General features: G+C 40.3%; 1 protein-coding gene across 2 annotated transcripts in view; it reads left to right on the top strand.

Annotated features, from left to right (window-relative positions):
* UBE2H (ubiquitin conjugating enzyme E2 H) overlaps nucleotides 1-14921 on the top strand; it is a 120934-nt gene that overhangs the window by 92992 nt on the left and 13021 nt on the right. Inside the window, exon 5 of one of the 2 annotated variants that reach the window (XM_054497258.2) lies at nucleotides 1251-1303. The exons of the other annotated variant lie outside the window; for it this stretch is intronic. Within the exon in view, the coding sequence (XP_054353233.1) occupies nucleotides 1251-1303 (53 nt within the window). The remainder of the gene's footprint in view (nucleotides 1-1250; nucleotides 1304-14921) is intronic. 2 annotated transcript variants of the gene reach the window in all.

Genomic DNA, 14921 nt, shown 5'->3' with positions numbered 1-14921 from the left:
TTATCTTTTTGGACCTTATCAGGAGTTAGGACTGTATGAATGGTCATGTAAATGACAGAATCCAAAGGATATGAGGTTCTCAATCACTTAGTTCACATTCTGCTGTTGTACCACTTAGTTTTTTCCATTGTCGTGACTGGGTCCTTCATTTTTCTTGTTATCCAGCGAACAGTAGTAATATTCCACATCTCACTTCTCTTTTTGGAGACACAGTTCAGAGATCTGTTTTCAGTCTACAGATTGACTATTTTCAGACCTTATAATATTTTCTCAATTCTTGAGAGTAAGGCAAAATGACTATAGTTTCATTTCAGTTAATGAATCTTATTTATCCCCTTCTTTCCTTTTAATATTTTATTAATGATACTTCAAAATATTCCAGCATATCCTGTTTTATACTTCTAGTGCTGTTTAGAATATATTATTGTTCGGGACGCAATTTTAATTTGTCATGGCACTAAGTTTTACTGTCTCTCACAAACATACCTAACAGATTTTTCTGCACCCTGTGTGAGTAGGTTGTATATATACATACATCATGCCCCTTAGTCCTTTAATATTAATATTTTATTGTATCAGTTATCCTAACAAGGATGTTCTCTTATCTATCCACAGTATATAGTTGTCAGATTCAGGAATTTAACGTTAATGCAATACTTATTTAATCTACTGCCATATTCCAGTAACTTACTTTTTAGCGCTTTTTTCTTTCAGTAAAGGATCCAGTCTAGAATCACACATTACATTTAGTTGTCATGTTTCTTTAAACTACTTTAATCAGGATTAGTTCCTCAGCCTGCCTTTATCTTTTATAAAATTCACTTTTTAAAATAACTTAGACCAGTTATTTTATAGATTGTTCCTCAATTTGTGTTTGTCTGTTTCCTGATCATTAGATTCGGGGCATGAACACACTTAAGGCCAGAAAACTACAAAGTAAGATTGTGTCCTTCTTGGGGTATCACATTCAGAGACACACAAGGTCTGTCTGCCCCTTGTGTTCTCAGCACCTGGTTCAGGTGTTGTCTGGTTTCTCCATTGCATAGTTACTATTTTCCCCTTTCAGTCTGTAAGGTAACACTTCAAGACCTTGTACTATTCTGTTCCTCATCATATTTTTCCCCAACTGGGATTCTTTTTTTCACAGATCTATTAAAAGTATTTCTCTTGATAAGTAAAAATTAGTTGCTAGATACATGCAACTAACTTTCTAATTTTTAAAAACATGCCATTCTTTCCATCTGTTTCAGGTCAGGAACTGTGTGTCTAGATGTAATTAATCAAACTTGGACAGCTCTCTATGGTGAGTTTGGCCATGGAATATTTTTTGGAGATGTTGAGACATTGCCTAAAAAATGTTGTTTGGCTTTTCTTTTCTGGTTTAAGATGTTTTGTTGGTAATGGGAAGGGATTTTTGAGGGACCGACTGGGAAAGTTTGATCAGTGGAAAAAATATTTTCTCTTAAGTACAAATATATCAGTTTAACTGTGGAAGTTTAAAATGATTTTTTGAGATTCCAAACTTAAGGTATAGTGATACATGTGCACACACATGAATACATGTGCAAACATTTTATATGTATGTACTCGAAGCACATAATATATACATATTTTGGTTTTGGAAAAAACTAGAACTACTTAGGAATGTCCCTCTGAAATGAGAGAGAAATGATATAGTAAGAGGTTTTAGGGGATCATCTTTTCAAAGGCCAAAACCTCCTTATGAAGGAAGAGTAATTTAGCCTTACCTTCAGTGCTGAAATTGACACCCCATCTCTTACAGGGAATCAACAAATGAATTGCCCAGCTCTGCAAAATACTATGCTGAATATCCCAGAGAGTTATAAAGAGCATCAGGCCTTTCCTCCTTATCAGCTGGTTGGGGAGCTGAAAATATTTTAAAATACAGTCATCCCTTGGTATCTGCAGGGGATCAGTTCCCAGACCACCTGCAGATACCAAAATTCATGCTTACTCAAGTCCCGCAGTCATCCCTGTGAAACCCGCTGACATGGAGGGCTAGCTGTATTTATTGAAAACCACATGTGAATGGACCCATACAGTTCAAACTGTGCGTGGACCCATGTTGTTCAAGGGTCAGTTGTGTATTTGAAGTTAATTAGGGATACAACAAATAAATCTGTTTTTCCCTCCACATGTCCAAATCTCAGTCTTCATAGAGTCTACCTACTCCAGTGCTCCTACCCCGTATACTTCCGCTGATTCTCCAGCTGGAAGTAATCTCTGGATACCATTACATTTTATAGCTCCTTTTTTATGATCCACTTTTACTTTCTACTGTGTATTTGTTGTTTATGCCTATTTTTTTGTGCTACTAGATTATTTCCTATCTTAAGGGCTATCAGGTGTGTGTCTGATTCATCTGTAAGGCCCAGGACTCTTATCACAGTGCCCTTCACCAGTATGGGTGGAAAGAATGAATGGTACAGGTAACCGTTGCTGAGAGGCACAAGAAAAGAAGGGAAAGCTCAGTTGAGGCTGAGCTTAACCAGGGATGGCTGCTTCTTGTTGAACTTGTACGACCTTTTAGTGGTCTGAGGTAGGTAAGACTTCTTAGTCCAGCCACAATCTGCAAGTTACTTTTGCCAGATATCCTTGAACTAGATTGGTAAATGAGTATCACAGAGAAAGGTTGGTCACCAGCAGAACACAGTTAATCCCTGCCTCCACCTGATTGTGCCATTCAACAATGATTTTCTCTACCTGGGATCTTCTCCCCTGATCTTTGTGTGCTTGGCACCTTCTTCACTCATCTCACGTGTCACTTCCTCAGAGCAGTCTCCATCTGAAATCACACCCCTCCATAGCACGGCACCCAGTTGTATATATATTTTTTAATTTTAAAATTATTTTTAATACATAGAAACAGAGTTGCACTCTGTTGCCCAGGCTGGAATGCAGTGGTGCAATAATAGCTCACTGCAGCCTTGAGCTCCTAACCTCGAGCAATCCTCCCACCTCAGCCTCCCCAGTAGCTGGGACTATAGGTGCATACTACCATGCCTGGCTAGTACCCCGTTTTCAGTAAGCTTCTAAAACTGGTATTTATTATTTATCTTATCCCCTTGGATTGTAAGCACCATGAGTGGGGACTTTGTCTTGTTCTCATCTCTCTCTCTCTACACACACGCACACGCACACACGCAACTATAACAGTGCCTGGTGCACAATAAGGGTTCGACTATTTGTTGTCTTAATGAGTGAATTAATCATGTCCAGTACTGTTTAACAAGAGAGTTTTAGGGGAGATGATGGCATATAGTTGAGGCAACAAGAAAGAACATACACTCCGAGCTTGATTAAATGGATTCCTTTTAAGATGGTTTTTTTGGTAAAAATGTCTCATGGCAGGCTGCCTGGAATATCTGATGTAATGATGTGTTTTCTTAAACTACATTCACATTTTAAAAATGTACATATCAAAATACTGCAATCTGGTTCCAATTACAATGAAGTAAATTGATGTTTAGTTTTGCTAAAGCTTTTACCATTGACCAGAAAAGCTTTGTGAAAGATGTTTGCTGACTGTCAAGTACCTCATGTCTCAGAACAGGTTTTTTAAAAAAATAACAGTTTCACTGAATTATAATTCACAGACATGCAACTCACCCATTTAAAGTGTATAATTCAGTAGTTTTTAATACATTCAGTTATATGCAGCCATCACCACAGTCAATTTTAGAACATTTTCATCACCTCAAAAATAAGTGTGTACCCTTTAACTATTCGCCCTAGGCAACCACGAATCTGCTTTTTGTTTCTGTGGATTTGTCTTTTCTGGACACTTCTTAGAAATGGAATTATATAATATGTGGTCTTTTGTGACTTTTTTTTTTCACTTTGCGTAATGTTTTCAAGGTTGATCCGTGTTGCATGTATCGGAATTTCTTATGGCTGAATAATATTTCATTGTATAGATAAACCACATTATTTGTCAGATAATAGACATTTGGGTTGTTGCTGTCTTTTGGCTATTATGAATATTATAAATATTTGTGCACAAGTTTTTGTGTAAACATGTTTGCATTTCTCTTGGGTATATACCTAGGAGTGAAATTGCTGGATAATATGTTTAACTATTTGAGGACTGATAGACTGCTTTCTAAAGTGGCCAACATGAGTAAGTTTTCATCACATTTATAAAATGTTAGTGTATGTTCTTATATTAGCTTGCAAAGCATTTAATAAGCAGCAAGAGTTAAACCACGTTGGTCCAAGTGAACTGAAAGCAGACTTCTGTGTTACATGTGTATGAGTTACTGAACATGTTCCATAATACAGGAGTGTGAGCACACTAACAGGTAAGTGCAGGAAAACAAGAAATATTTTCAGAGTATAGTCAAAAGTATACTGAGCATGGGAGAATTGTTTTGACATTTTGCTCAAAACTATTTCTCAAGAAAATTCAACATTTCTTTCACGGAAAGTTTTAGGCACAGGTAAATACAATTATATAAAGTACTGGTAGAATATGTTCATTCAGATGACCTCGAAGTGTTTTTTCAGACTTATCTGATCTTGAGATCTGAACTGAATTTTTATTAGAAACTGTTAAAGCCTCTGGCATTGAAGGTTAGTTCATAATTGGTGAGTTCTGAATCACTTCATTTCCTGCAGTGGTTCCTGAGAGAATCTTAGTTCAAAGGACCGCCCCCGCCAACCCCCGCCCCACCAAAAAAAAAAAAAAAAAAAAAAAACTAACACTAAATAACTAATAGGAGAAAGTTGGCGTGTCAACATAAATATTCAACTGAAAAGCAAAAGGCTAAGCCTGGCACCTAAAACTTGTTTCAACACTTTCCTCTGCTGTAGATTCGATGAGGGAGCAGGGAGTAGATTGTGAAATTTCCTGCCATTTACCTTGCCGCAGGACATGTGCTGTTCTGTGGGTATACATATTTGTAGCATAACAACAATTCACAGTTGAAATTTCAGATGTATGTTAATCATAGCCTGATATTAAACAACATTCATGTTAGCAGTAAATTTAGTCCTCTGTCCCCTCACACCCCTCCCCGCCATTGATTTCTGGTAAGCCAGTTGACTCATTGCTTCTGTTCTTATTCTGTTTTCTCTTTGCCAAGTGTGTGTGCAATTTGTTTATTCAGAGTTCAAAATTGGTATAATTGTGGTTTACTCACCCAGTAATTTTTAATTTTGTATTATTTAACCTTACAAGAGAGCTAATTATAATGAGGAATCGGATTAATTATGTAAAGATGCTTGCCATCAGTATGAAGTTATCAAGTATGAAGTTATCTATTGTTATTGTTATGACATTAAACAGAAAGTAGCAGATGACCAAAGTGATTGATTTTGGCTTCCTGCATGATAGCATCTTTTTTTTGCATCCCTTCCTGTTCTTCCAGACAGCAGTGACAGAAGCTCTGAGAAACGTAAAATGTAGCCAAAGGGATCTGGATTTCCATTTCAAAACAAATTAATTTTAAGGACTGATAGGAGAGTTCATTAAGCCACAGGTAGCTTTTTAAGCACTCTTCTATTTTCCAGTTTTCCTTTTTTCTCCAAAATATATTTTATCTATAGTTGGCTTATCACCCTGCACTCCTGGGGGCTCAGGTGCCTTCGCTGCAATACAGCTTTAATCTCTCTCTCATCCCACCCTCCTGGACCAGGCATGCTTGATCCTTGCAAATGTGTTTCTCTCTCCAGCTTTCGTTTTACTCATTCTTTGACTGACTTCATAAATTATTTATATGATGGATTAAGTTGTAGGCTGGGCACGGTGGCTCATGCCTGTAATCCCAGCACTTTGGGAGGATGAGGCGGGCGGATCACCTTAGGTCGGGAGTTCGAGACCAGCCATAACCAACGTGGAGAAACCCCATCTTTACTAAAAATACAAAATTAGCCGGGCGTGGTGGCGCATGCCTGTAATCTCAGCTACTCAGAAGGCTGAGGCAGGAGAATTGCTTGAACCCGGGAGGCGAGGTTGCAGTGAGCCCAGATTGCGCCATTGCACTCAGCCTGGGCAATAAGAGCAAAGCTCCATCTCAAAAAAAAAAAAAGTTGTGGAGAAGTGAGGTGGAAGACAATTTTCTTATGAAATTGGGCAGTTTACATTTTCACTCTTAGGGTTGCTAGCCAGTGGACTAGATACTTCTACTCTTATTTTGCTGGGGAGAAAAATCAACATTTGGGAAAAGTCTTCCCCTAGAGTTATCTGGGGAGTTAGTAACAGGCAAATGAAATATTCTACAACAGAAGGAATACTTCAAGGACTTTGAGATTAGGCAAGAGATATAATTTTTTTTTTTTTTTTTTTTTTGAGACGGGGTCTCGCTCTGTCCCCCAGGCTGGAGTGCAGTGGCGCGATCTCGGCTCACTGTGAGCTCTGCCTTCCGGGTTCACGCCATTCTCCTGCCTCAGCCTCCCGAGTAGCTGGGACTACAGGCACCTAAAATTTATTTTACCAGGCATTTAGAAATTTAAAATACAAATTTAACACTTATCCCATCTCCTTTTAAGTTAGATAGTCTGTGAATCTTCCCAAATAATTCAGATTTTGGCAGAAGGTATATCTTAAAATAATGCTTTATGCTGGATTAGTGCATGCTGTTTCCTAAACATTTTAGTGTAACTACACAGATAAGAAATACATGTATGTGTCTGCATGGATGATTAACTAGCCAACTACTATTTGAACAGCTTGAGAACTTCAGTATTGATCTGTTCATGTTGAATCACAAACGTCATCCTGCCTTTGGAACAGCTGGATGTCATTATTTGTAGACAGAGGCCAAGTAGAGCAATTCTGTCCAGTACTATTGGGATAATGTCACCTGTTGTACATAATAAAGAAATGTGCTCAGTTGTGGATTTGCGCTTCAACAGTGCATAGCTAGCTCCGTGACCAACCTTCTTTATCTGTCTGCTTGGAAATCTTCAGATGTGGTGTATATGGCTCAGGAGTCTAACTAGTTATATACATAAAAATGGAGTCTTGCTGGCTTTGAACAACTTAGTGGACATTCATTAAAAATACCACACTCACTGGTGGTCAGCTTTAAAACCATGGAGTGGTCCAGGCTTTTTGGATCATGGGACATGAGCCAGCCAGGGTATGGCTCTGAAAGACAGCCACAGCTATGCTCTACTTTCGTAGGGGCTGTGATTTTGGGGCTTGTTTCATTCTTGATTATATGTAAATTTAACCTTGATTTGTTTTATCTTCATTCACTTATGATTACTGAGTTACAAAGTCTTCCCAGTGTATGGACACTTGCAGGAAGTTACCTCTCGTTATTCTTTTCTGATATTAACAACTAAATTATTGTCTAGTAATTACAAGCTTGAATAGCGAGTTTTAGTATGACAGCAAGACTATCCAGCTAGCTAATTACACATTAACTGCCCTCATTTCTGGAAGGTTAATAACAAATCCTATTACCATGTTTTAGCTTACAAGCTCTTAAGCAGGGTCATAAGGTTTGAACGAGGATGAATTACCTCTAAAAAACACCCAAATAGACGAGAATTGTTTTGAGATTGACAATGCAACAAGAGCAGTGTTTTTGATGAACAAGAGCTTGTTTTCTTCATTGTGATCTATGCAGTAGCATTTATTTTCTTCTGCAGCTCTCTGAAGTTTAAATATGTTGGGGGGAAAGGGGCTACAATTAGGCAATGAATGGGAAATTACCTTTTAAGCAGGTTTGGAATGCTTTAAAAACAGTCCATGTCCTGTAACTACACACCTCAGTTTGGTGACCTGGTAGCCTGGCCCAGAGCAGAATGTGGCTGGTTTTCCCGGTTTCAGCACCCTGCATCCATCTATCCATCTATCTTTTCTCTTCTCTTCTCTTTTCTCTTCTCTTTCTCTTCTCTTTGTCTCTATCTCTCCCTCTCCCCCCCCCTTCCCTCTCTCTCTCTTTCTCTCTTTCTTTCTTTGTTTTTTGAGACAGAGTCTTACTCTGTCGCCCAGTGGCGCAATCTCAGCTCACTGCAACCTCTGCCACCTGGGTTCAAGCGATTCTCCTGCCTCAGCGTCCCAAGTAGCTGGGATTACAGGCACCTGCCACTGCACCTGGCTAATTTTTGTGGTTTTAGTAGAGATAGCATTTCACCATCTTGGCCAGGCTGGTCTTGAACTCCTGACCTCATGATCCACCTGCCTCGGCCTCCCAAAGTACTGGGATTACAGGCGTGTGCCACCACGCCAGGCCAGCGCCCTGCATCTTTTATATTGCCCTTTCCCACACAGCACAGGAACACCTGTTTCTAGCTTCGAATACTTAAAAACCAAAATGCTACTACTAAGTGAGATTTAAATGTATTTATCATGTATGTTGCAAACATTCTTTGAGTGTTTGAATTCCTACTAATTGTTCTTTTTTTCTTTTTTTTTGGAGACAAGGTCTTGCCCTGTCACCCAGGCTGGAGTGCAGTGTGGCTCACTGCAGCCTCAACCTTCTGGGCTCAAGTGATCCTCCTGTCTCAGCCTCTCAAATAGCAGAGACTACAGGCATGCACCACCACACCAAGCTAATTTTTTATTTATACTAGAGATGGGGGTGTCACTATGTTGTCTAGGCTGGTCTTGAACCCCTGGGCTCAAGTGATCTGCCCACCTGGGCCTCCCAGAGTGCTAGGATTATAGTCATGGGCCGCTGCACCCAGCCACCTTTTTTGAGAGGTGGGAGGAGGGAAGAGTTTGGTGTGTTTTTTAAGCATCCCACTTCTTTTCGGATAAGGGAGGTGTTTTCACCTGTTTTTGTTTTTTATTTTTTTTGTTTTGTTGCCTGCATGGCCCTCTTCATTAAGACTTTATCTTTAAAAGATCCCCATGGGCTAATATGAGAAGATATGTGAATCTGCTGAGCTTAGACTTTTTATATATTTTATCCACACATGAGACCCTCTCAGTTAAGTAATTGTATGAATTCTTTAATATACCTTTTAGTATTTGGTGGCGGGTTATATTATCTTATTTGCAGCTAGTTAGCGTTCAGTAAACTAAGTGCAGCATGGTGAGCCCTGTGGCCAGTTGGGCCTGAGCCACAGCACTGTAGGAAGTCTGGTGGGTTGCTTCAGCTCGCCACCTGTGTGCCCTCAAAACAGCTGGAGAAATGGGCTTTTTGACACTGAAGTTGAGTTCAAATTAATTATTTTATTTTATTTTATTTGAGATGGAGTCTTGCTCTGTCACTCAGGCTGGAGTGCAGTGGTGCAATCTCGGCTCACTGCAACCTCTGCCTCCTGGGTTCAAGCGATTCTCCTGCCTCAGCCTCCCAAGTAGCTGGGATTACAGGCGCCCACCACCAAACCCGACTAATTTTTGTATGTTTAGTAGAGACAGGATTTCACCATGTTGGCCAGGTTGGTCTTGAACTCCTGACTTCAAGTGATCCGCCCGCCTCAGCCTCCCAAAGTACTGGGATTACAGGCGTGAGCCACTGCGCCCGGCTCAAATTAGTTATTTTAGAGAATATTACTTTTAATCTCAAAACCGTTTCTTTGAAGTCTGCCTGCCTATCCGATTGGTTTTATTGAAGTTTTCCTTGAGGGGCTGTCTGTCATCTTTTAGGGCCCTCTGTTTGCAAGTTTTTTTCAAAAATAACAACTGCTTAGTTGTGTGCAGTGTAGGACTCTATAGGTTTTTGACTACTCTTCTTGTAGAATTTCACTGTCTTTTAATGTTTACAGACTGCAAGCAGGATAAAATTAAAAATTCAACCATTATTAATATTGCTGCTTTGTAGGAGCTGGTAAAGGAGTAGAAGGTAAAGATCTATTAATTATGGTGTCTAATACACCCTTGAGGAAAATCTGTTAACTCCAAATTATTACGTACCTAAAGAAATCTGGAGATCTTAATTTATTTGCCCTATTTCAGGCCTTACCAAAAAAAAAAAAAAGCTACCTGGTTTTTGTTCATGTAGTAGATACCCACCACCACCACCAAAAATAATTGTGGAATGAATGAGATTTTATGGTTTGCTTTATTTTGAGCACATATTGTAAAATTCATGACTTGCATGGCAGTTCATGACAAATTCAATACAGTTCCTAAAGTCAACCAATGGAATTTTGAAAGGTCAACAGCTGCTTTTCTCTAGTAGTCAAGGATGTGAATAACATGGGCGAAATTCCCAGGAGTTTCAACTATAATGACCAAAAGTGCAGGGAAAGAGATCTATGTAAGTCACAGAGGGAATCATCAGTTCTAGACAACAATTGACTTGTGATTTTTGTCCATCTTTTCCTCTAGGTGTGAACAGGATTTTTCTTTCCTTTCCTTTCAGCACTGTTACTTATTGAATTACAGAACAGATAAATACCTTAGACAGTAGTGACGATCCCTGTGATTTTCAGCTTGGAAAGCCAGGAGTCCTCCCCCAGAGGGGAGAGGGATGATGAAAGAAGTTTGGATAGCATGCTTCTGGAGGATGCAGAATTTTGATTGACATATAATCATTGTACATATTCATGGAGTACATAGTGTTGTGTTTTTTTGTTTTTGTTTTTGTTTGAGACAGAGTCTTGCTCTGTCATCCAGGCTGGAGTGCAGCAGCGTGGTCTCAGCTTACTGCAGCCTCCACCTCCCGGGTTCAAGCAGTTCTCCAGGATGCAGAATTTTGATCGAGGGCAAGAGGAACTTATTGTTTGTGGGAAATGACCTAAGTGATTGTTTTAAGGAAACTTTCTCTGATTACAAAGGCGAGAGTATAGAGCCTTTAAGGCCATTTAGTAGATGGCTGCCCTGATCCAGGGCTGGAATGATATATTGGTCTTGACATAGTTACACGCCAGGGGAAATAAAAGAAAAACTAGAGACATTTCTGGGAAACTGAGTGAGTACATGGAAGAAAGGAAGAACACATAGCCAGATTCCTTCCAGAGGCTTGGAGCCTGAGAGGCAGGAAGTTAGAGTCAACCTACTCCCTTCATTAGGTGAAGGGAATGGGTTTTCAGGAAAATAATCTTAGAAATGTAAAGTTTGATAAGACTGTAAGACTAGACATATGAAGGACCAGTTATATGGATTTGGTAGTTACCAACATAGACTTCTTATTTTTCTTTCTTTCTTTTTTATTTAAAGAGACTGGGCCTCAGCTGGGCAAGGTAGCTCACGCCTGTAATCCCAGCACTGGGAGGCCAAGGCGAAGAGGATCACTTGAGCCTCGGAGTTTGGGACTAGCTTGGGCAACATAGAACTTATCTCTGCAAAAAAAAAAAAAGAGAGAGAGAGAGACTGGGGTCTCACTGTGTCATCCAGGCTGGAGTGCAGTGGTTGTGATCATAGCTCACTGTTAACTTCAAACTCCTGGGCTCTAGTGATCCTCCCTCCTTAGCCTCCTGAGTAACTGGGATTACAGGTGCAAGCCACCACACCCAGTAAACTTATTTCTTTAAAATTGTAGGATGGCCAGGCGCAGTGGCTCACGCCTATAATCCCAGCACTTTGAGAGTCTGAGGTGGATGGATCACCCTGAGATCAGGAGTTCGAGACCAGCCTGGCCAACATGGCAAAACCCTGTCTCTACTAAAAATACAAAAAATTAGCCGGGCGTGGTGGCATGCACCTGTAATTCCAGCTACTCAGGAGCTTGAGGCAGGAGAATTGCTTGAACCCAAAAGGCAGAGGTTCCAGTGAGCTGAGATTGCGCCACTACACTCCAGCCTGGGGAGATAGAGCGAGACTCCGTCTCAAAAAAAAAAAAAAAAAAAAAATAGGATGATGGCTTCCTGGGGTAAGAGTGTACAAAGCTAGTTCTTAAAATGCAAATGCCACAGAATTTGAGCCGCTGTGCAGGATGCTGATGTCTTTCCCGATAAGTTTTTTGTTATTTGTTTTTAACAAACAGGATGTTGGGCTTCTGGGGGACAGGTAGTAGAAGTAGAAAGGGGATGGGGTAGGTGGGTTTGAGAACGGAAGAATGGCTTTGATGGTTCTTGGCACTTGGCACCACTTGGTGGTGGTTTCTGAGTTACAGCATATATTTTTCAGTATTAAGTCCGAAAAACAAATGAAGAATATTTAGGTAAAAGTCTCCAAAATGACTGCCTGTGTGCTAATTGTGGTTCCCAGTGAGGCAGAGCATGTCAAGGTTTGGGTGTCCACAGGATTTTAACCTGAAGAAAGCAGTGTATATTACAATTTTTTTTTTTGGGTTGGGGGTGGTAGAGGGTCTTGCTTTGTCACCCAGGGTAGTATGCAGTGGCATCACAACATACTGCAGCCTCGACCCACCCACCTGCCCCTGACTTGAGCAATCCTCTCACCTCAGCAACTACTGAGCACCTACTCTCCTGAGTAGTTGGAACCACAGGCACATGCCACCATGCCCAATTATTATTATTATTATTATTTGTAGAGACCGGATCTCCCTATGTTGCCCAGTCTGTCATTGAACTCCTGGGCTCAGGCAGTCTTCCTGTCTTGGCCTCCCAAAGTGCTAGGATTACAGACATGAACCACCTTGCCAAGCTTGAAATTTTCCATTTATTTCAAAGGAAATAGAGGAAAAAGAAATAACTTGTGGTCACTGGTTCATAAATAGCCAAGAATAAAACATGAGATGTGTGATTCATCCCCTCTTGTGTTTTCTCCTTCAAGCCCTGCACCATCTCATTGTGAGTCACCTGGAATAGGGCGATTTTACTTTAAGAATTGGTACATTTTTTTCAGTGTAACTCTTTTTAATTAATACATATTCTTTAATGGATACAGGTAGCTGAAATGTCTACCCTTTGAGGATGTCATATTTGTATTAACAGTTTAGTTCTCTGGTGCAATTTGAAGTATATCTTATAAGTCACTTTTAGTAATGTGTGTTACTTCCCTGTAAGGAATAGCAATGTTATACTTCTCCTTTTGCAGTGAAGAAATTGAGATGTAGAAAGGAAGAGACCTGCCCAAGGTCAAAGAGCAAGTCAGTGGAAAGCCTGAGATTAGACTTGTGGTCTTTTAGATTTTTCATCTGTTGTTCACCACTGAGGAGCCAGCTTTCTGTTTGCTGGAGACAGTTCAGCCTAATGGAATTTTCTCTGCCAGATGTCCACGTTGTGTTAGGTGATGATTCTAACCATCCTCTAATACCCATTCTCCTCCAAAGTGGCCCTTTAGTTCCCCTCCAGAACAGATCTGCTTTTGACTGCCTGTGGTTTGGCACACCTCTGCCTAGAGATAACAGTGGTAACAGCAGTGTGCAGAAAAGAAAGAGGGAAGAGTCAGGGAATGTCACTAAACCAGAGTCGAGCTGTTAGATGCAAACATTTTCTTGCACAAAAGAACCTACGAGCAAATGGCCCTTTCCTTCCCATCTATTCTTTGGGGATAGGGGATCATGGGCCAGGTAGTATTTCTTGTGCATTTGGCACACAGATGTCTGTATCACACACATACAGATCCCATCCAGTCCTAAACCAGAAGCCCTGGGGTAGGTATGAAGCTGCAACCTTAGGATGCTAAGCAAGTTTTTGGAAAAACTCCACAGGTAATTGTGATGGACAAGCAGGACCTAGACTTAGCCCAGAACCACTGCTCTAGACTGAGTGATGCTACTTTTGACGATAAGTTGTTATGATTTGGGAGTCTCACTCCATTGCTCAGGCTGGAGTGCAGTGGTGCAATCTCAGCTCACTACAACCTCTGCCTCCCAGGTTCAAGCAATTCTCCTGCCTCAGCCTCCCAAGTAGCTGGGATTACAGGTGCCTGCCACCACGCCTGGCTAATTTTTTGCATTTTTAGTAGAGACGGGGTTTTGCCATGTTGGCCAGGCTGGTCTTGAACTCCTGACCTCAGGCAGTCCACCTGCCTCGGCCTCCCAAAGTGCTAGGATTACAGGCATGAGCCACTGTGCCCAGCCTGTTTTTAAATATTAAATATGAATATAAATTATATGCCTAAACTGAGATATGAGTGTTATAATTTTAACATTAATATAAGATCAGACTGAAGAGTCAGTGCTAATGAACCACATTTTGGTTCTAATTGAGTCTAAGGCAAAAGTAAGAGCTGTTTGCTCATCATAAACCATATACTCAGGGATCTTGGGACTTCCTTTAAAAGTTAAGACAGGCGGAAATGGGGTCGGCTGACTGTACTCTACAGGTTTAGGTCAACTGTATCTGGCTCTCTTCCTTTAAAAAAGTTGAAGGTTAATGTTTTTAGATGAAGATCTTTGAACTGACACATTTTTATCATTATCATTATCGACACATTTTTACAGTTTTATCATTAACAAAAATCTAGGGAAAAAATGTTCTTTATTTTTCTACAGATGAGTATCTTTATTGTATTCTTGATTTATAGTTTTAGTCTTCTCTGCCAGTGTATTTATCTTGAAAGAAGACTTTCTGCACATCTGCACATTTGAGAGATGCTCCTTTCAGAAGCACCCTTAGAAGTAATCACTGTGTTAGCCACTTGCAGGAAGGCCTTATTGCTTTAAGATGGCCAGAGCCATGACATCCTGGCCTCCCAAAGTTGTCATCTTCACCCAAAACTGGGCCTCGTGTTTCCTTTTCTGCTCTTCTGTTTTACAGGTGTGACTCAGCACATCTGTAAAATGGATCAAAAATGTGTTAATGCAGGAAGACGGTAGATACAGGAAGGAAGAACCAATAATTAAGGGTTCTTTTATTTGTTTGGAACAAATTCATAGGCAAAGCCTTTTATTGGTAGCTTGAGGAAACTTAAAAATAGTAGGAAAGGGTATAAAATCTCGTTCTGGGACGCGTGAAACTCCTAGTTTTATAACACGTTGTCTGTAATATTTCTCTAGCCCTGAAGCACTTCTGAACATTACTTCAGAACATAAAACCTATGCTTTGTTTTTAAAGGTTTTCGTTGTTATGTAATAGCATCCAGCTGCTAATCCTTTTGAGCAGCACCTGTAATAATAATATGGCAGGAGGAGCCTTCCGTTCACTGT

Source organism: Pongo pygmaeus, chromosome 6, assembly GCF_028885625.2.
Source record: "Pongo pygmaeus isolate AG05252 chromosome 6, NHGRI_mPonPyg2-v2.0_pri, whole genome shotgun sequence".
In the NCBI taxonomy this organism is placed as follows: Eukaryota; Metazoa; Chordata; class Mammalia; order Primates; family Hominidae; genus Pongo; species Pongo pygmaeus.
This window is presented reverse-complemented; position numbering and strand designations above follow the sequence as displayed.